Genomic DNA, 21,993 nt, shown 5'->3' on the forward strand with positions numbered 1-21,993 from the left:
ATGCCCAAAGGGCTATAAAACCATGCATACTCTTTTACCTAGCAACACCACTACTAGGTCTGTATCCCAAAAGATGTTTTTAAAAAAGGAAAAGGATTTTTATGTACAAAAATATTTACAACAGCTCTTTTCTGGGAGGCAAAGAATTAAAAGTTAAGGAGAATCCCATCAATTGGGGAATGGCTGAACAAGTCGTGGTATGTGATTATAATGGAATAGTATTGTACTATCAGAAATGGTGAGCAGGATGCTCTCAGAAAAATCTGGAAAGACTTACATGAGATGATGCAAAGTGAAATGTACTATGCACAAAGTAACAGCGGTATTGTAAGATGATCAGCTGTGAATAACTTAGCTAGTCTCAGCAATACAATGATCCAAGACAACTGTGAAGGACTTAAGATGAAAAATTATATCCATCCCCAGAGAAAGAACTGATGGTGTCTGAATACAGATTGAAGCATACTTTTTATTTTATTTATTTTTCTCGTTCTTTTATTCTTGTCTGTTTTCTTTCACAACATGACTATTATTAAGATGTTTTACATGACTATACATGTATAACCTATATGGGATCATTTGCCTTCTAAATGGGGAGGGGGGTAGGGAGGGAGGAAGGGAGAGAATTTGGAACTCAAAGTTTTAAAAACGAATGTTTAACATTGTTTTTGCATGTAACTGGAGAAAAATAAAATGCTAATTAAAAACTTATAAAAAGAAAATGTTGGCTATTATGAAGCTATATAAGATGTAGCTCCAGCCTATTAATGATGAGTTAACTATTAGGTATTTGCTATATGTCTGAAACCCCAGAATATGGGTAGTTTTTGTTATAAGTAAAGGATTAATGAAATGTTAACTGTTAGCAAAACATCAGGAAAGTATAAGCCATAAATTGTAGTTAGTGAAATTTTGCTATTTAAGGTGAAAAAACATTTCCAGGATTGTAATTTACTATTGTTTTGAGCTTTGATTAAAAGGATAGTCATCTGAATTGTTATGAAGCCAGTAGTAGAAATGGCATGTGTGACAGTCTCTGAACTGCTTACAGGTCGGTGTTTGTGCCTGGGAAAGGTTTTAGTATAAAATGAAAAAGAGGGACATGGTTATAACATTGTCATATATCATAGTGGGGGTGGAGGGGAATTCCCTTAACTCTGAGTCCAGGCATGAGACATATCTGAGAGCCAGTCATGTAGTTACTGGGTGTTAAAGGCGAGGCTTAGGATCAACCAGGTAAGGAAATTTCCTTTGTAGAAAGGAAACAACATGGTGGGGGAAAAGAGTCAGGGGGATCCTACCTAGGTCATCCCCAAAACCTATGAGATATTGAGTTAGAAATGTCTGTAAGGCAGTTGGAGATTTGAGATTGGAACTCAGAAGAGAGAATAGGGAAGGAAAAGTAAATTTGAGAATCATCAGAATAGAGATGGTAATTAAATCCATGGGAGCTAATGAGATCACCAAGTGAAGTGGTATTGAGAGAGAAAAGAAGAGGGTACAGGACAGAAACATGAAGGGCACCTATGGTTAGAGGGCATGATGTGGAGAAGGATGCAGCAAAGGAGACAGAGAAGGAGCAGTCAGATAAGTAGGAGGAGAACCAGGAGAAAGCAGTGTCCCAAAAATCTAGAGAGAAGAGAGGATCAAGGAGGATAGAGTAACCAGCAGTGTCAAATGCAGCAGAGGGAACAAGGAGAATGAAGATTGAAAAAAAGGCTGTTATGACTTTGAAGAGAGTAGTTTTGTGAGAATGCTAAAGTTGGAAGCCTGGTTGTAAGAGTTTAAGAAGAGAATGATAGGAGAGAAAGGGGAGGCATCTTTTGTAGATAGCCTTTTCCAGGACCAGCCAGTGCACAAATTGCTTCCTTGCTTGCTGGGCACAGTGTCTTGGAAGCCAGGACAATTCCTTGCTCCTCGGAGCTGGTTCCTCACTAGGCTTGGCTGCCAGCAAACCTTGCTAAGGGTCCCATTTACTAGACCTAGGCACTTCTGACCTTGCAAATCTTACAAGGTCGTAATCTAACCCATTCTACCTCTAGTATTCATTCACCTATGAATAGGGAACAATTCAACACAACAGTGAAAAACACCAGCTTTTACAACCTACAGGCAACCAGGTGGGAGAAAAAGTCTGAGGACACTCCCTATCCAGAGGCTGCAGCAGTTCCTCCTTTTTCGAAAATCATCTGGAGAAACAAAGGCCAAGTTCCTCTGTTGGAGCCTTTGTACATCTCTTCACCTCCACCTCTTAGTATCCTAACTTCCTTCAAATCACACCTCAGTGAAATCAGTATCTCCTACACAAGGACTCCTCAATCTCCATGGTTTCATCTCCACTCTACCTCAGCTATCGCAATCATACACTCATTCTGGGACATTTGCATTTATTTTATTTCAATTTCAATATTGAATTATTTCCTTCTCTGTGTCCTCCCCCAACCACTGAGAAGACAAGAAAAAATAAGGTATAGTCATTTTAAAAAATTTGCTCATTAGCTATGTCTAAAAAAATAAAGAAAAAGAAGAAAATATTCTTCAAGATGCACTATAATTCCATCAGTTCTCAATCTAGAGGTGGATAGTATATTTTGTCGTGAGTCCTTTAAAATTGGGGTTGGTCATTTTGTTGATCAGAGTTACTAAGTCTTTCAGATTGTATTATCTTTACAATACTGCTGCTGTATAAATTGTCCTCTTCACTTCAGTTTTCATCAATTCATACAAGTCTTCTCAGGTTTTTCTGGAATCATTCACTTTATCACTTCTTATAGCATATTAGTTTTCCACCACAGTCATATACCATGTGTTCCATCATTGCCAATCAACAGGCATCCCCTTAGTTTCAAGTTCTTTGCCATTACAAACATAGCTGCCACAGATATTTTTGTACTTATGGATTTTTTCCCATCCAATCCAAATACACATTTATTATACATCTACTATGTACCAGGCACAGTGCTAGTCCTTGAAGATACAATTAATAAAAAAGTAAGATAGTCCGTGCCTTCAAAGATCTTACAACCTAGAGGGAGAGACAACATACAAAAAGGGGCAGGAAAGGAGAGGAGGGGTGTGAGAGTAGAATGGGTCATGAAGGCAATATATTCTATGGAGTGGAAATCAGGCAAAGCAGCAAATAGAATGAGCCCCAAAGTCCTGTTTTTACCCTCTATAAAATAGGAGGGCATGGGGAGAAGTTTGGTACTCCAGCCTCCAGTCCTCCAATCGGAAGGGAGAAGTGCCGAGGGAGGTGGTGTCAATCAGGGCTTGAGTTAGCAGAAGGTGGTGAGTTTAGAAGTGCTAAACTTATCCTGAAAGGGGCATTATATTATACAAAGTTGAAACCAGGCAGAGCAGCAAAGCAGAAGGAGCTTTCTTTGATCTCTTTGAGGTACAGACCTAGTACTGGTATCACTGGGTGTATCCTGGGAGGGGTATCATGTTTAAAGTTGGAACCAGGCAGAGCAGCAAAATGGAGTGACCTTTTTTTTAGATTTCTTTGGGGTATAGACCTAGTAGTGGTATCACTGGGTCAGTAATTTGGAGGCATAGTTCCAAATTGCTTTCTGGAATGGTTGGACTAATTCATAGCTCCAGCAACAGTGCATTAGTGTATGTATTTTTCCACAGTCCCTCCATGATTTGTGATTTTCCTGTTTTGTCATCTTAGCCTATATGATAGGTGTGACATTGTACTACAAAGTTATTTTAATTAGATTTCTCTAATTATTAGTGATTTAGAGCATTTTTTCATATGGCTATTGAGAGCTTGGATTTCTTCTTTTAAAAACTGCCTATTAATATATTTTACCATTATCAATTGGGGAATGGCTCTGATTCTTGTAAATTTGACTCAGCTCCCCATATATCCTAGAAATGAAACATTTATCAGAGCAATGTTCTTCAAGAATTTTTCCCAGTTTCCTGCTTTTTTTCTAATTTTAGCTACATTGGTTTTGTCTGTGCAAAAACCTTTTAATTTTATTTAAGTAAAATTCTCCATTTTACCTCCTGTGAACTTCTCTATCTCTAGTTCAGTCAAGTAACTCTTCCTTTACCCATAGATCTGACATGTAATTTCTTCCAGGCCCCATTAATTTGTTTATGATATTACTCTTTATATCTAAATTATTTGGAGGTTATCTTATCATACAGTGTGAAATGTTGATCTATACCTAGTTTCTGCCAGACTACTTTCTAGTTTTCCCAACAGCTTTTGTTGAACAACGATTTCTTGCCACAATAGCTGGGATAATTGGGTTTATCAAGAACTAGGTTACTGTGCTCATTTGCTTCAGTATTTTATGTGCCTAGCACTGATTAATCAATTTCTTACCTGGTGTGAAATCATTTAGATGATACAGCTTTATAGTATAGTTTGAGATCTGGAACTGCAAGTTTCCTTTCCTTCCCATTTTTTTCAGTTCCCTTAATCTTTTGCTCCATAAGATCAATTTTATTATTTTTGAAACCTCCATATAAGTAAATAATATGGTATTTTGTTAGTTTGACTGGCATAGCATTGAATAAGGAAATTAATTTAGGTAGTACTGTCATTTTTATTACACATGAGCAATTGACATTCTAAGTATGTGCATCTGTATTTATCTGTATGAAGAATGTTTTTTAATTGTATTAATATAGTTCCTGTGTATATGTATACTGTCCAGTTATTTGAAATGGAATTTCTCTTTTCTTCTTTTTGGGTTTTGTTGGTAACATACAGAAATTCTGATAATTTGTATGGGTTTATTTTCTATCCTGAATTTGAATAATCTTGTATTTTGAAATTGAGCTCCCCAAACTGTTAAACTGTGCAAAGATTTTTGACCCAGTGATACCATTATTCAGTTTATATCTCAAAAAATCAAAGAAGAAAAGGACCCATATGTACAAAAATATGTATAGCAGCTAATTTTGTGGTGGCAAAGAACTGGAAACTGAGAGGGTGCCCATCAATTGGGGAATGTCTGTACACATTATGGCATGTAAAAATGATGGAATATTGTTGTGTTATAAGAAATGAAAAAGGGATGGTCTCAGAGAAACCTGGGAAGACTTATATGAACTGATTCTATGTGATGTGAGCAGAATCAGGAGAACAATTTACATAATAACAACATTTTAAGGACAGCTTTAAAATACTTAGAAACTCAGGTCATTTCAATGACCGAACACAATTACAGAAGATTCATGATGAAACATGCTATCTACCTTCTAACAGAAAGGTAGGTGATAGACTCAGAAGGCAGAATGAGACTCTTTTTTTTGGACATGGCTAAAGTGGAAATTTGTTTTGCTTGACTATACATGTTTACAACAAGGGTTTTATTTTTCTTGCTTTCTCTTAGTGTGGTTTGTTCATTCTTGAAGAGAACCATGGTATCAGGAAGGTAATGCCATGGCTTGCAAGTGAATTGGATTTAAGTGAGGGAAGGCTGTGCAAGGTCACCAGCCTCACCCTCTCCTCTGGAGCCAATGAGATATAGACACAGAGAGAGGCAGGGGAGAGAGATAGAGAGAAAGCAAGAGAGAGAGAGAGAGAGAGAGAGAGAGAGAGAGAGAGAGAAACAGAGACAGGGAGAGAGAGAGAAAGAAAGAGAGGAAGACAGATGGGGGTAGGGGAACAGGGGAGAGAAAGGGACAGATAGAAAAGGAGGAGAGAGGGAAGGAGAAAGGGAAGTAGGGAGAAACAGAGAGACAATGAAACATATATATATATATATATATATATATATATATATATATATATATATATATATATGGAGAGAGAGAGAGAGAGAGAGAGAGAGAGAGAGAGAGAGAGAGAGAGAGAGAGAAATGAACCAGCTTTTGCAACAGAAGTCCTGTATTCAAATTTTGGCTCTTCCATTTATTACAGGTGTAATTTTGGGCAAAATCATTTATGTTCTCTGAGTCCCAGTTTTTTAATTTGCAAAATAAGGGAATTGGTCTAGATAATTTAGGACATTCTTTTATCTGTACAAAAATGGGAGTGAGAGCATGGATAATCCCCAAATGGGAAGTCTGGGGTTTTGGATGTGACTCTTGGTGGCAAGGTCCCCACCTTCCTAATTGTGCTTGATTGAGGTGGATACTACCCTGAATCCACATTCCTGGAGCATTGTGGAAGGCAGGCCAAAGGAATGCTTGGTGGTCTTTGGGAAATGGAACCTGGAAATAAGAATTGCCCTGGATAAGTGACAGAAGGATATCCCTCCCTTGTGGAGGGTAAGCAGTGAGCCTGAGGGAACAGTGCTGAAAGAAGAGGAGGAAGAAAGGAGTCTAGAGGGCAGACATAGACACAGAGTCAGCCAATTGGATGTTTTATTCAATAGGAATCCTTGAGCAGTCAGAGGAACTGGTCCAGAAAGTGGGAGAGGAGAAGAGCTAGGCTTCCGTTCTTCATTCTTTCCCCGCTCCCCACCCCAGACCATCTGGCCCCCACAGAACAGATTTCTTAGCCTCTCACAAGGCAAGGCTCCAGACAAGGAGAGGGAACCTCAAGGTTCCTTCTTGTTCTGCCTTGCTGATGGAGGAGAGCTTGAGCTCTCAGCACTGGGGCTTATTCCCCACACACAGGATGTTGGGGAAGCTTTGATATTTGAGACTGTAGGTCCTTAGATTTCTCAACATGCAGTAGGCAACAGTTATGTCACAGGAGCAGATCTGATGTTGGCACTTGCTTCCAGACCCTGAAAATGGAAAAAATCACTGGAGGACACAGACAATTGGTTAATTCTCCCTTCTGTTGAGCCCTCCAGCCCTGTGTAGACCAAGCCCTTTCCTTGGTGCTTTGGGAAAGATTCAGAAAAAGCATGTGCCCTTGTCCCTCCATCCCAAGAGGATGAGACACTGCCCTTGACCTTGAGGAGCTCAGGGGCAGATCCTGAGTCCATGGCTTTGCCCATATAGGGTGCTCAGTCAGTGAAGATGCCCTCTCACCACAAGTGATGATATCATTATGGTAGCTGTAATCATATTTCTCCTTTTTGGGGTGACAGCCATTCTTCATCAGCTTTGAGTAGCAGCAGTCATGGCTTGCACAGCACCTGTAGTGAGGACCCTTGCTGAGAGCTGCTTTCTCCCAGGGGGAGCAGTCAGTCAACAGACATTGTATTCAGTATTCAGCTCCCATGCAGGATTATTCAAGAATCAGTAGACATGAAAGAAGGCAATGGACGAAACAGGTCTGGATGTCGGCACACTTGGATCCATAGGATCTTAGGGTTTAGAGCTGGCAGGGACCTTAGAAGGGAAGACCAACTCTCTGCTTTCATAGATGATAAAACAAAGGGTTAAAGGGACTTGTTCAAGGACCTGGTCTTGGTTTTGTCACTGACCTCTTATATGATCTTGGGTAGCAGAGGTAGACAAGCCTACCCATAACTCAGGGAGCATTCCTCAGGCAGTGCAAGAACGGATTGGTTCTAGGCCCCCCTACTACATGGAGGAAGGTGAGAGAGAAAGGGGGTCTACTTGTATTTCCTTTGGAAATTCTGGACAAAAGCCTTAGAAAATCAATTCTCTACAAGAGAAGTGATTCAAATTCCTCATTTTTGAATTCAGGCCTGGCCCTAAAATCTTGCTTTAAAGAAGTCCCAGCCTCATATGAGTTAATGCCCATAAAGTACTTGAGTAATCTCAAAGCACTATCTATCTATCATCATCATCTTCATTCTCAGTCTTCCATTGTGGGTGTCTCAAGGGCTTACACAATACCAGGCACTGTGGATCCTCATTGGCAGTCAATTAGTCAGTCAACGAGTATTTAATAAGCATTTACTATGTGCAATTTGGGGCAGCTAGGGGGCTCAGTGGATAAAACGCTGGGCCTGAAGTCAGGAAGATCTGAGTTCAAATCCCAATCTAGATACTAGCTGGGAAAATCACTTAACCTCTGTTTGCCTCAAACCACTGGGGAAGGAAATGACAAACCAATTCACTCTCTACCAAGCAAACCACATGGCCTTTATTGGTGTGCTATGGTCCACGGGGTCAAGATGAGTTAGACGTGACATATGCTATTTGTCATACTAGTATCAGAGATACAAAAATCAAACAAAGCAGCTCCTGCCCCCCCAAAAGCTGAACCTCTATAAAATGAAGATGATGGTGGTGATTCCCAGTCTCAAAATTGGGAAGGAACTTGGAGGTCATCTAATCCAGTAGACCCAAGGATCTCCCTTTATAACATCCCAGACTGAGCTTTGGCTGGTTCCTTAGGCAGTCTATTCCACTTTGTGGTGACTCATTATTTGGAAGTTTTTCCTTATGTTGTGCCTAAATTTTCCTCTTTGCTTCTTCTACCCATTGCCCCTACCTTTTCCCTTTGGGACCAAGCAAGATAGGTTAGATTCCTATTCCCCATAATGGTCTTCCAAAGATTTAAAGACAGCTTACATACCAGCTGAGTCTTTCATACCTTGTTTTCCCTCCTAGAGTTTCTCCATTCCTTCTTCTTCTCTAGTGTTCTTCCAGGAACACTATTCTCTTTTCTTCTCTTGAATCTAAGCTAACACCAATGAGTCCTTCCCTCCAGTGCCTGTATGTCCATTCAGTGGATATGATGGACCTCATGGCTCAGCTCCCAGCCTTTGGTACTGGCATATGTGAAAATCTGAAGAGCTTTGGGTGTCTTGGGCACCTTTTGGGACAACTCCATATGGGCTTCTCTAGGCCTGTCTCAAACAAAATGGTACCTGAGTGATTTGGGTGGGCCCAGTCATTTCCCTCCTGAAGCTTTGGTCTCACCATCTTTAAAATGAAGTGTTTGGCCTGGGTGATTTCTAAGATCCCTCCCAGCTTGAAGTCCTGCACTATCTAGTAGGGATTTGCAATCTGATCTGGCTGCCATCTCTTTAGCCTCTACTTGTGAAAGACTTCACAGGCTCCTGTTTCTATAATTTCTACTCTCAAAATGTCTTTCTTTGGTTCCCTGGTTCTTGCCCCATCCTTAGCCTGGTTCAGAGCTAGAGGCTGATCCTGGGAGCTGTTAGAGCCACCCTTGCAAGGCCAAGAGAGAGCAACTCACCTGTCAGTGGCATCCTTGGGGGTCCCCCACCCCCCCAAGCCACAGTAGCAGCCATAAAAGCCATAATTAAGCAGGGCATTCTTCCCTGTCAACTTCTGAATGATTTCCTGCAGTTGCTTCAAGCTCCCCTGTACTTGAGATATACCTGCAAGACAGATACAGTCTATTGTCATCTTTAGCCCCCTCCCTGGGGGCGAGTAGTGACTGACCTTCCCTCTTTCCTTTCCCCTTCCACTGACTGTTCTCTCTCATATTCCCTGTTGGATAAGGGATCTCATTTTCTTTCTCATCTTTCAAACTTATTACAGAAAGGGATTGGAAGCAAAACTGGGGGGAGCCAGAAGTCCCAGGAGCTGTCATGGTGGTGGTAGTGGGGGCAACCCAAGGATGTGTTCCCCATGGGGCTCATGTATGAGGAAAAGTCAAAGAGTCAGCTCTTACCAGAGGCTATCAATACAGCCAGCAGCAGGAAGGTTTTCATTTTGAAGGTAATGGGGGAGAAAGCACAAACGTCTTCCCTCTGTAGGGAAGGGAGAAAAAGTTCTCAGTCAAGAGCATTAGGACATTTGGAAAGGAAGGAAGCAGAGACTACAGCTTTGAGAAGATGAGGGAAGACAATTGTATCTGCTGGAGAGAGTGAGATTTTCAAGGTATCCTGGTCCAACCTCAAAAAGGCACATTTGTAGCCACAGAAACACACAGACATGGAGAGCCACTATTCAGTTCCATTCAATAAACATTTGTTCAGCACTTACTATATGTGAGGTGACACAGTGTAATGGAGAGAAAGTTGGCTTCCAAAGGAGGAAGGCCAAGATTCCAGTACCACCTATGACCTATCCTGGCTGTGTGACCCTAGATGAGGCCCTTAACCTCTCAGTGCTCTGGGAAACTAGGACTCAAAATTACAGGGCACATGCTAAGCTTCATTAATAGAGGGAGTTTCCTCACCTGGAAGTTCTTTATACCAATGAAATTGCAGGTCTAGTCCTTATCCCCTACAGATATTTAAGGAAATTTGCTAGACATTGGGGATAGAATAGGAGGGAAACAGTACCTGCCCCTGAAGAGCTTGCATTCTACTGGGAGAATAATACAACGTGTATAAAGATGGCGTAATACAAGATAATTGGAGGAAGAATGATGTCCTGGGAGCTGAAGGGATCAAGGTTTCAAGGTGGAGTTGATGGCACCTGAACTGAATCTTGAGGGAAAAACAGAAATAGATTCCACATATGGAAGAAGCAGTTTGTACAAAGACACACAAGTGAGCAATGAAGTATGGAGTTCAGAGAACAGCTAATGGTCCACTGTGACTGGAATGTAGAGGAGCATGTGAAGGAGAGCCAGGTGATATAGGGATACCTGTTTGTAGAGAGCCTTGAATGCCAGGCTAAATTTGTATGTGACTGTGAACAAGTCAGTTAAATCTCTCAGAGCCTCAATTTCCTCACAGGTAAAAAGGGAATAATAAAACTTGTCCTACTTGGGTCAGAGAGTTGTTGGAAGGAAAATCTTTTTCAAGTCACAAAGCACTACATAAATGTCAGTGACTACTGCTGGAATGTACACAGTAGGTGCAGTAAGAATGTACACAGTAGGCTGGAGTGTACACAGTAGGCACAGTAGGTGCAGTAAGAATGTACACAGTAGGCTGCAATGTATAGAGTAGGCAAAAGTAGGCACAGTAGGAATGTACACAGTAGGCTGGAGTGTACACAGTAGGCACAGTAAGAATGTACACAGTAGGCTGGAGTGTACACAGTAGGCACAGTAGGTGCAGTAAGAATGTACACAGTAGGCTGCAATGTATAGAGTAGACAAAAATAGGCACAGTAGGAATGTACACAGTAGGCTGCAGTGTACACAGTAGGCACAGTAGGAATGTACACAGTAGGCTGCAGTGTATACAGTAGGCACAGTAGGAATGTACACAGTAGGCTGGAGTGTACACAGTAGGTGCAGTAAGAATGTACACAGTAGTCTGAGATGTACACAGTAGGTGCAGTAAGAATGTATACAGCAGGCACAGTGTTGAACTGGTGGCAATAAGGAACCTATATAAGTATATATGCCCACACAAATATGTGCACACTCTATTAGCTAGTCATGGAAACACATATTCAGATCACCCAAAGACATATGTTAAAGAAGTATTGGCATATAACCCGGAGGCACCTTGGCACAGTGGAATGGTATATTTAGAACTGGGAAGACAAGTTTAAATTTCACCTTAGACATTAACTATATGACCATGGGCAAGTCTCCTAACTTTTCTGACCCTTAATTTCCTCGTTTATAAATGTATGCAAAATGCTTTGCAAACATTGATGGGCTACATACATATGAACTATTAATATTGTGATAGATTTAATCAGTCAATAAATTGCTTAAGTCATTTCCTGGTAAAAATGTTTGCATTGCAGGAGGATTGAGACCTAGAGAGCCTTAGGCTAGGTAAGTCCTAGAAATAGACTCAGAAGTCCTCATGGAAATTAGGTGGTAGCTGAGGTGCCCACTTCCCATCCAACTGCCCTTTCACAATCCTGTCTAACATAGACTGTTCACATTGCCCAGAAAGGGGCTGGGGCCCAAGTTTAGCACAGGAGCCCAGAAGAGGATTCCTCTCCCACCTCTGAAGGGGAAAGCAGCCACCTTGAATGGATTTAGAGATGAGAGGCTTGGCGCTGATCCCCAGCTGGGTTAGAGTCAAGGCCATCACGTTCCGAGGATGAAAGTGGACACCCTCACGTTCCAACTCAGGACACTCCATGCTGTCTCAGAGGCTGGATCGTGAGATGCCAAAGGGCTCTGTACACATTGTCAGACTGACCAGCCACTTGCTCATGTCAAACACTTAAACATCAGGCCAACACTCCAAATGAGTGCCTACTGTGTACATTCCACAACAGTCACTGATATTTCTATGTGACTTGCAAAACATTTTCCTTCCAACAACTCTAGGACTTGAGTAGGACAAGTTTTATTATTCCCTTTTTATGAATGCGAAAACTGAGGCTCTGAGAGAATGAACTGACTTGTCCATGATCCCACAGTCAGCTAGGAAATAGCTGAGTCAGGTTTTTTGCCCTGGTCCTCTGACTCTGAGACCCATACTCTATTCTCTTTGCTGCCTCTCTTTCTCTTCCAAAAAAACCATGTTCTTCTCCTCCTTCAGATATTCACCTGTCCCAGTCAACGTCCATTTGAACATCACCTCTACATTTATACAGCTGTATAATTTAAGTTGTCTATTTTGGAGGGCACATTCTTGATGCTTTTTCGGGGGGAAGAGTCTGGAGCTGTGATTTCATTGGTATAGGGTCCATGAGGAAACTCCTTCAACCAAAGCAGATTCTGATCTCCTCTGCTAACAATCCTAGTTGCCTGGGGAACACTGAAATTTATGAGTTGTGCAGGTGCCATGTGTCAGAGAGGCCAGGTTTTCCTGGCTTGAGACCAGTTCTCCATCCACTGGACCATGTTGTTTTCCTCTCATGCCTTTCAAATGCATGTTCTGCTTCACTTCTCAAAGCCAGAGGCTTAGAAAGAAGACTTTCCGTCAGTATGGAAGCTCCCCGAGGATAGCAGCCTATATACCACGCGGGAACTTCTTTTCAAGGAAGGGACCCGATTTCCTCTTGGTTCCATAAGGCTCAATAACCTTAACCTTCCCTCTGTGTCTCGCATCTAGTTCAAGGCTCCGTTGATTGTGTGACTGCCTGTCTTATAAATCATTCCCCTTCTAGTGTTTCTAGACCTTCCCAAGAGATAGCCCTCACACTAGAGTAACATGCCCTTCCTCATATTGTCCTCTCACCCCTCACCCTTTCCCTTCTCTCAGATGAGAAAACAAAACACCAGCTTGCTCAGCAACCACCCGAGATTCACCTGGGATAGACAAGCCTTCTCTTTGGTGTTGACACCACTGCTTATGCCTACCTTGCCATCCCCTTATATAGCCTATCTTGCTTTACTTGGGGTCAGGAGGTTATGGGTAGTGGAGATGGAAGGTGAATGTTGCGAGGGGGAACAAGAAGACTAACATTTACATAATATTAACATCTGGGGGCAGCTAGGTGGTGAAATGGATAGAGCTCTGGGACTGGAGTCAGGAAAACTCATCTTCATGAGTTCAAATCTGGCCTCAGACACTTATTAACTGCATGATCCTGGGCAAGTCATTTAATCCTGTTTGCCTCTGTTTCCTCACCTGTAAAATGAGCTGGAGAAGTAAATGGCAAAGCGCTCCAGTATTTTTGCCCATGAACATGAACATCTACGTTGAAAATATCTTTAATCAGAGCCTTGCCAGAGGGCAAGTCTGGAAAACCATGCATCCTCTGGACAATGACCAATGTAAATTCCAGGTCATTCCCAAGTCCTGGTTAGTCCCAGGCTAGATGAAATTCCCGAACTGTCTCTAGATGAAAGAATTATCCTTCCCCACCCCTCACTCCCATCTCCCATTCCCAACCAACACATGGGGTGGGGGTGGGGGTGAGGGTGGGAGTTAGAATGAGCTGCAGGTGAAAGATGTAGGAGAGTTCATTGACTCTGATTGAAAATTTTAGGGCCACATTCTCTTCTTCTGCAGACAGCAACACCCGAGAGGTGTTAAAAATTAAGTTCCTATCTTATTTAGCCTGATTGACTAGAATCCTAGGGTTTGGTCTTGGCTTAACAGTGAGTGTAGGCAAAATTTACATGGGCTTACAACTTGGTACATTATTTATATTTTCTCATTTGATTCCCCACAATAGCCCTGTGAGGTACATAGTAGAAGTATGATATTCTCTATTTTACAGATGAGAAAATTGAGGTTGAGATTAAGTGACTTGTTCTTGATCGTGAAGTCAATGGATGTCTGAATTACAACTTAAACCCATGCCCACTAGCTCCATCCTATTGCTTCCCCACCCCACACACACACACACACACACTAAGATAACATTACATTCTTTTGCATCACAAGGGGACTTTTTCCTGTATTTTCTAGATGGGATGATTGATTAAGGGGGGACTTTATAGATCATCTAGGACCATCAAAGGGAACTCATAGGTCATCTCATCCAACCTACTTCATTTTACATATGAGGGAGATGAAGCTCAGAGAGAGAGAGTGCCTTGCCCAAAGTCATATAGGCTAGAGTTCTCAATCTCAAATAGAAACAGATCCCTGCAGGTAGCATGTTGACTTAGGAAATCACATTTTAAGATTAGCCATGTTCTATTATATATTTATTTACTTTGCTAAACATTTTCTAGTCACATTTTAATCTGGTTCAATTCTGTACTTCGGAATGTTGGCTTCTTGCCACAAAGAGGTCACACGTTTGACACCTGTGATATGGATCATAAGAATTGAGGTGGAAGGATACAAGTGTTACCTGTAGGTAACATACTAGGGCCATACTTTGGGAAAGACTTCCCATGTGGATGAAAAAATACATTTTTCATGTGATTTTCTTTCAATAAATAAATGCTAAGTGATAACCTTACCTGAAAATCAATAGTGAAGAAAGCAGAGAAGATACGCAGACCCACTGAAGACAAACTTGTATGGGTTAGAGGAAAAAGACAGCCTACAAAAATAGAAACTCCCTGAAGGGTAATTGAGCAAGGTCCTTGGGTCCTTCCGGACATCTGACAAGGCTACCAGAACATGATGTATCTTCAAAGAGAATTTCAGGCATGATTACCAAGCTGTTCCCAAATGCAATAGCTCTTTCCTGCTGGTAAAAAGACAGTAGACTGAGATTTCAAAGTCCTGGGTTCTAGTTTCAGTACTCCCATATGTAATGTTCCCTTGGAAAATTGACTTGACTCTCAACCCTTGAATTTTCTCATCTATTAAATAATAAGATTGGATTAGAGGAGTGGTTCACAACCTATGGATCAAGAAGCTTGAGGGAGAAGTGGGTGGATGAATGTTATGATAAGTGATCTGTGAATTTATGAATAATCAAACATACCTCCAACAGAATGGATAAATAATATGCCTTATACCCATGTGTATTACTATTTTTCAAATGTCTGTAGATGCTGTAGTTGTGAATAAAATATAGAGCATTTAAAAGCATGACTGAATTTATAGCAAGCTTTTGGCTGTTTTGTATTTTGCCAAATACTGAATATCAATAGTATACTTACTATCTTGTGTGAATATGAAATTTTTTTTGACATTGAGAGTGAGTCCTCAGACTTGAAAAGGCTGGCCATTGTTGGCCTAGGTGTGATGCCAATCAGTGGTTAAATATCTTTCCCACCCATTCAATAAGCCTCAGGTGGGGCCAACAAAGGGAGGCTTGATTAGAGGCAGGCCCATGCCTTTGTGATGTCCCACCCATTCAATAGACCTCAGGTAGGGCCAATTAAGGGAAGCTTGATTAGAGGTTTGTTTGTAGGCAGGCCTATTCCTTTTCCTTACTAGGCACTAAGCCTCAGGCCCACACCCTCTTGCTGATTGGGCGTGAAGCCCTCAGGCCCTAAAAAGAGCATATACACCCAGAAGGTAGCCATTGAGAACTGAGAATCCAGAAGTCAGAAGCTAGAGTTCAGAATCCAGCCCAAGGAGGAGAACTAAGAACTCCAAGACAACAGAGCTGCAGAAAGAGTGCAGAGCAGAGAGAATGAAGGCAAGCAGACACTTAGGATTCATGAGTGTTTAGGGGGAGGCTCCAGCAGGGAGGAAAGTTACAGGATGACTCGGTTTCTTGCTATAATACTGTGTTATAATTTCCTTGTTGCTACATTGAGGTGGGCTTATTGGTTTTGGAATATAATTACTGCTATATTGAATTGGAGTTATTGGTCTTGGGATTTGATCCTCTGGTGTCTAAATCAATGTTATACTTCCTCTGCCTTCTCCCTACAGAGTTTTTCATACATTGTGATTCTGAATCATACAAGAATGTTCATAGTCATCCTCGAGGTCATGAACCTTGCCTTACTGATACAATAGGTCATCTCTCCAGTCTCTTCTAGTTCTAACATTCTATTTTCTAAAGTGCCTTTCTACTTCAATACCTTATATTTATGTGGTTTTTTAAGCCAGAAGTATCAAATACTTGTCCTTCCTGGGGAACCAGATTAAAATGTATTTGGGAAATACTATCAAACATTTAACAAAAAAATAAAAATACAATGGATTGTAGATAATGTTAATGTGTGATTTTCTTGCAGGCCCAATTTTCCTTTGAGTTTGATGCCACTGCTAAGGTTTACAAAGTGTCTCACATTGACTCTGTGAGGTGAATAGTACAAATCTCACTCTTCCAACTCTCTAGATGAGGAAACAGATCAGTTGTGATTTGCCCAGAGTCAGGCAGTCTGTAGAGAGCCACTCAAACATAGTTTTCTGACTCCTAATTCCACTCATCTTGCCATTGCTCCTCCCTGCCTCTAACATTCTTGAGGTATCTCTGAACTCTGAAAGTCTATAGTCTCCTATCCTTCTAGCTCTAAATAAAGTCTACTCAAGTAGCACTTCCTGTTTACAATAGAAATCAACAATCTTTTGAATTTTTTAAATATATCAATCTATTAAATAGTAAGCCTAAGTAGGATCAACCTGCCCCATCATACAGATGAAGAAACAGACTAAGATTATAAACAAGTCAAACTCATTCCTTGAGCTTCCTTCAGAGACCCCAAAGGCACAGCTCTTAGAATAGGGTCCTCCTATTGTCTTTAGCACAGATCACGGGTCCCTGGTCTTATTCCCTAGTCACTCAGTTCTTAAAGCCAGGTCATTCTTACAGCTAGCACATCCTTGCCAACAGCCAGACATACAACCCAGCCTCTGGCAAGAGGACAGCTGACAGGGTTCATAAAGTACAGTGGGTCCTGTTCTCTACAGAGCAAAGAAAGCCAAGTTCTTTCATTAGTGGGGAAAGCAGTGAATAGGTTTTGCTGTAGGGAAATTCTTTCAAGATGTCCTTTTATTAGAAAATGAAGGAATATATTTTGAAAAATGAATGAGTTGTAAACAAAATGGAGACAGTGTGATAGAAGGAACATGGAGATGGTAAATAAAAGACTTAGACTTTATTCCCAGATAAACTGCAGATTTAGTAGTAAATCTAGGCATGCAGCAGAATCATAGCATTTCAGAGTCGGATGGGACCTCAGCAGCCATCTTGTCAAACCCATACCCCAAAATGAACCCCCATCCTGCCATGGTAGACCTGAAAAGCCGTTATCTAGTCTTTGCTTGAAGATTTTCAATGAAAGTCAGTTCGTTGCCTCCTGAAGCATCTTATTCCACTTAAGGAATGGAGTGAGGTGGGACAGCATATTCAGGATCCAGATGAACCTTGGCTGTCAATCCCCTCTCTCCTTGTGGGCAGGTGGGAAACCAAAGTACCAGAGGCTGTGGCTGTCTTGGCATAGGGACATTGCTGCCATAAACTCTCACCACCTCCTGTCTTGGGTTAAGACCATCTCTTTCAAAGATCAACTTTCCCTAAGAGCATGAGGAGGAGACAGGTGCCTATGTCATTTATTAGAACACAGGGGACTGACATAGCCCACCATGCTACTACCCCATGAATATTCACAGTAGGAATGAGACCACTGCTATTCCTGATTCAGGTTGACTGTAAACTTCTGTTACACTGTCTTCTAGCCTCTGAAGAGAGTCCTGGATCCTTTGCTACCTTTTCCTGTGGCAGAGCCTCACCTACTGTGAAGGGCAAGAGGGTTAGATTGGCCCCGAAGGTTGTGACTACATACAGATAAGGATGAATGGTGGTGTAGGGAGAGTCAGGTGAGTGGAAAGGAGTGCTGGACCTCTCTACCTCCCACAGGTACCATCCTGAACCAACCATTCATTGCCTATTGAGGCCATACATGGCTTGTAGTTATTAGGAATAATTATTTTGACATTTTAATTTTCAATTCTAAATCCTTTCCTTCCCTTTCTCCCTCCCTTGCCTGTTGAGAAGGCAAGAAATATAATATACATTATACATATGAAATCACGCAAAAGCATATTTCCACATTAGCCATGTTGCTAAAAAAGGCAAGAAAAATGTGTCAATCTGAAGTCAGAGTTCATCAGTTCTCTCTCTGAATGTGGATAGCATTTTTCATCATAAGTCCAATGGAATTGTCATGGATTGTTGTATTGAGGAGAGTAGCTAAGTCTTGATTATCGTTACAATATTGCTATTATTGCGTAGAATGCTCTTCTAGTTCTGTTCAGTTTATTTTGCATCAGTTCACATAGGTCTTCCCACATTTTTCTGAAATCTTCTCCTTCATCTATTTACAATAGAAATAAAAAATCTCTTGACTTTTTTTTACATATCAGTTTGTTAGGCTAAGTAGGATTAACCTGCCTGATCAGACAGATGAAGAAACAGACTAAGATTTTAAAAGTTTGAGAGACATAGTTTCTGGATAATTAATCATTTTATTAATAAAAGGAGTGGTCATTTGGCCATGTCTCTTGGACCAAAGATGAATCATGGTGGTGGGCTCATAATTTATATGCCCTTGGAAGAGTGGATGTTCCTGAGGGTAGCAATCAACTCTGATTGGTTAACAATTAGTGAGAGAGAATGAATATTACAATAAGAGATGGACCCATTCTAATGAGGGGCTGGGGGAATTTACCTCTGATCATGTCATTTACTTCCAAATCCCCTCAGCCTCAGGGAAATCTAGACAAAGGATGTATATCCCCCAACCAAGCCTGAGAAGAACACAATGGGCTGGGAGTTTCACCTTAGATTAAATTCCTTTCAAGGTTGGGTGGGGTAGCAGTGCCTTGTAACAACAATGCTACTTGCTACTACTGTGGCTGTAAGCAGACAAGAGGGCTACTAGCACAGGGTCTTTGATCTGCTTTTCTAAGGAAAGCAACTTTAAGGTGTTAACAATCTCACTTTAATTAAAAATACATACATTTATCATTCACTTAGTTAAGGGGAAAAAAGCCAGCACCCTGAACTTCAGAGCAAATACAAACAGAAATTACAGGCAGAAATAACAGAGCAAAATAACACAAATCAATAGACAGGCTTCTATCTGTCTGACCATAGCAATACATACACAGTTACCAGAGAGAGAAGCACCAACATCTGGATTTTCAAAGCCACGGGGGCTCCAACAGATACCCAGAGTCTCGTCTGGCCAACACTATTCCAATGAGAGTGTCTCCAAAGCAAAATACCAACCTCAGAGCATATATACCCTGTTTAGGGCCCTGGGGCTTCGTGCCTACTTAGTAAAAGGGTGTGGGAAAGATCTTTAATCACTAGCACCACATCATATATATTGTTTCCAATCAATAACTCTTGATTCAAACAAAGGCAAGACTCAAAGGCACTTGATTGCCTTACTGCTGAGAAGCACTACAAAAAAAGATAACAAAAGAGTCCCACACTGCTTGTCATTACAAGCCTATATTGAAGAGAATGTTAATTCTGTCTGCCATCATCAGTCCTGTCCTTCAGAGGCTAAGCCTTAAAATGATGATCATGGAAAAGGTGGGATAACTCTGGATTTCTCCAAACCATTGGTTATTAACAATCATTTCTCCCATTCATTTCTTTTTTTCTTTTTGTAAAGGATTCTTTTTTATAGTTTGTTTTTTCCCAGTTACAAGTAAAAACAATTTTAACATTCTTTTTTTCAGAATTTGAGTTCCAAATCCTCTCCCTCCCTCCCCTCCCCCCTTCACTGAGAAATCGAGAAATTTGACATAGGTTATGCATGTGTAGTCATGCAAAACACATTTCCATGTAAGTCATTCTGTTATAGAAAAGACAGATTTAAAAAAAACAAGAAAATAAAGTGAATAAATTATCTTCCATCTGTATTCAGGCTCTACCGCTTCTTTCTCTGGAGATGGATAGCACCTTTCATCATAAGTCCTTCAGAATTGTCTTAGATCATTGTGTTGTAGCTGATATTCATAGTAGATCATCATTCAATATTGTTGTTACTATGTACAATGTTCTCCTGGTTCTGCTCATTTCACTTTGCACCAGTTCATGTAAGTGCTTCCAGGATTTTCTAAGAGCATCCTGCTCATCATTTCTTATAGGACAATAGTATTCCATCACAATCATATACCACAGCTTCATCAGCTGTTCCCCAATGGATGGGCATCCCCTTTATTTCCAATTCTTTGTCACCACAAAAAGAGCTAAAATAAATATTTTTGTACAAATGCATTCTTTTCCTTTGATCTCTTTGGGATATAGACCTAGTAGTGGTATTGCTAGGTCAAAGGGTATGTGCAGTTTTATAGCCCTTTGGACACAATTTCAAATTGTTCTCCAGAATGGCTGGACCAGTTCATGTCAGGGTACCTAGTTTTCTATACCCCTTCTGGCATTTGTCATTTTTCTTTTCTGTGATTTTAATCAATCTGATGGGTGTGCGGTAGTACTTAGGAGTTGTTTCAATTTGCATTTATCTAATTCCTAGTGATTTAGAGCATTTTTCTTCATATGACTATTGATAGTTTTGATTTCTTCTTCTGAAAACTGCCTGTTCATATCCTTTGACCATTTATCAATTGGAGAATTATTTTTAGGTTGTCTTAGGCTGGAAAGATGTCTCACCTTGACCTTTCATTGGCTCTCCTACTCCAGAATTCAATTTGATGCATTATTTTAAAGTTGTTTGGAGAAAATGTTGGAAGAATTCAGTTGGAATGTTGCTTCTACTCTGCCATCTCAGCACTGCCAATGCTAGGTTGGTTTTTGAAGGCCACCAGAGGTATTGCTGATTCTTCAGTCATTTAATGGCCAGTCAGATTATAATTTGGGTAGCTAGGGGGCACCATAGTGCACGGAGCCTGGAGTCAGGAAGACATATCTTCCTGAGTTCAAATCTGGCCTCAGACACTTACTAGCTGTGTGACCCTGGGCAAGACACATAACCCTGTTTGCCTCAGTTTCCTCATCTGTAAAATGAGCTAGAGAAGGAAATGGCAAACCACTCCAGTACCTTTGCCAAGAAAATCCCAAAAGAAGCCATGAAGACTCACACACACCTGAAACAATTGAACAACAACCTATCATTTCATCGGATTAGGTTGAAGGCCTTTACAGCTTTTAAAGGAGGATAGGAAGTATAATCACACCTTTGTACTTTCATCATTCCTCCTTTACACACTAAGAGGAGTAATATACAATAAGTTTAGAGAGGTCTTTAAATGCCAAATAAAGGCACTAATATTTGCGCTGAGAGGTAGAAGAGCAACATGATCAGGCTTTCACTTGAGGAATATCACTTTGGTGGCCAGCAGCGTGGGATAGTGGGTGGAACACTGGATGTAAGTTAGGAAGACCTCTGTTCAAATCCCTCCTCAGACACTTACTAGCTATGTGACCTGAAGAAAGTCACTCAATCTTTCTGTGTCTTGGTTTCCTCATTTGCAAAATGAGGTTGTTGGGCTATATGTTTGGAAAAGAGGAAATGAAATTGAGAGATGCTGCGGATGTAGAAACAACTGATTGGATATGCAGGATGAATGAATGGGACAATCTGAGGATGATTCTGAGGCTGAGAACCTGGGTGACCAAAAGAATAATAGTGCCCCACATAGAAGTAGGGAAGTTTGAAAGCTGGGTGGTACAGTGGATAGAGCTTTGGGTCTAGAGTGAGGAAGACCTGAGTTCAAATTTGGACTCAGACACTTACTAGTGTGTGACCCTGGCCCAGTCACTTAACCTCTATTGGCCTCTGTTTCCTCAACTGTAAAATGGGGATAATAATAGCACCTACCTCTTAGGTTTGCTGTGAAGATCAAATGAAATAATATTTGTAAAATACTTTGAAAAGCATTGTGCGAATGTTAGCTAAAAGCTAAACAAAAGTTTGGAAGAAATGATATCGGGAATGTGGAATTTAAGATGCCCACGGGACAGTCAGTTTGACATGTCCAAATGGCAGTTGGTGATGTGAGACTGGAGGCCAGGAAAGAAACTAATGAT

At 41.0% G+C, this 21,993-nt stretch overlaps 1 protein-coding gene across 1 annotated transcript; it reads right to left on the reverse strand.

The window, feature by feature from the left end:
* Nucleotides 1-6,555: 6,555 nt before the first annotated feature.
* Nucleotides 6,556-9,518, reverse strand: LOC118839504 (phospholipase A2, membrane associated-like). Its single transcript, XM_036746973.1, has 4 exons — nucleotides 9,479-9,518; nucleotides 9,038-9,182; nucleotides 6,949-7,055; nucleotides 6,556-6,698 (listed from the first exon to the last, which is right to left on the reverse strand). The coding sequence occupies exons 1-4, from the start codon at nucleotides 9,516-9,518 to the stop codon at nucleotides 6,556-6,558; spliced, it is 435 nt and encodes a 144-aa protein (XP_036602868.1).
* Between the last annotated feature and the right edge of the window lie 12,475 nt (nucleotides 9,519-21,993).

Source organism: Trichosurus vulpecula, chromosome 2 (genome assembly GCF_011100635.1).
Source record: "Trichosurus vulpecula isolate mTriVul1 chromosome 2, mTriVul1.pri, whole genome shotgun sequence".
Taxonomy (NCBI): Eukaryota; Metazoa; Chordata; class Mammalia; order Diprotodontia; family Phalangeridae; genus Trichosurus; species Trichosurus vulpecula.

Excerpts from the sequence above, each read along its gene's own strand:
- LOC118839504 (XM_036746973.1), bottom strand. The coding sequence starts at position 9,518 with ATGAAAACCTTCCTGCTGCTGGCTGTATTGATAGCCTCTG. Across the intron at positions 7,056-9,037 it reads CCCAAGGATGCCACTGACAG|GTGCTGTGCAAGCCATGACT; the intron begins GTGAGTTGCTCT and ends TCCTCACTACAG. Across the intron at positions 6,699-6,948 it reads TAATGATATCATCACTTGTG|GGTCTGGAAGCAAGTGCCAA; the intron begins GTGAGAGGGCAT and ends TTCCATTTTCAG.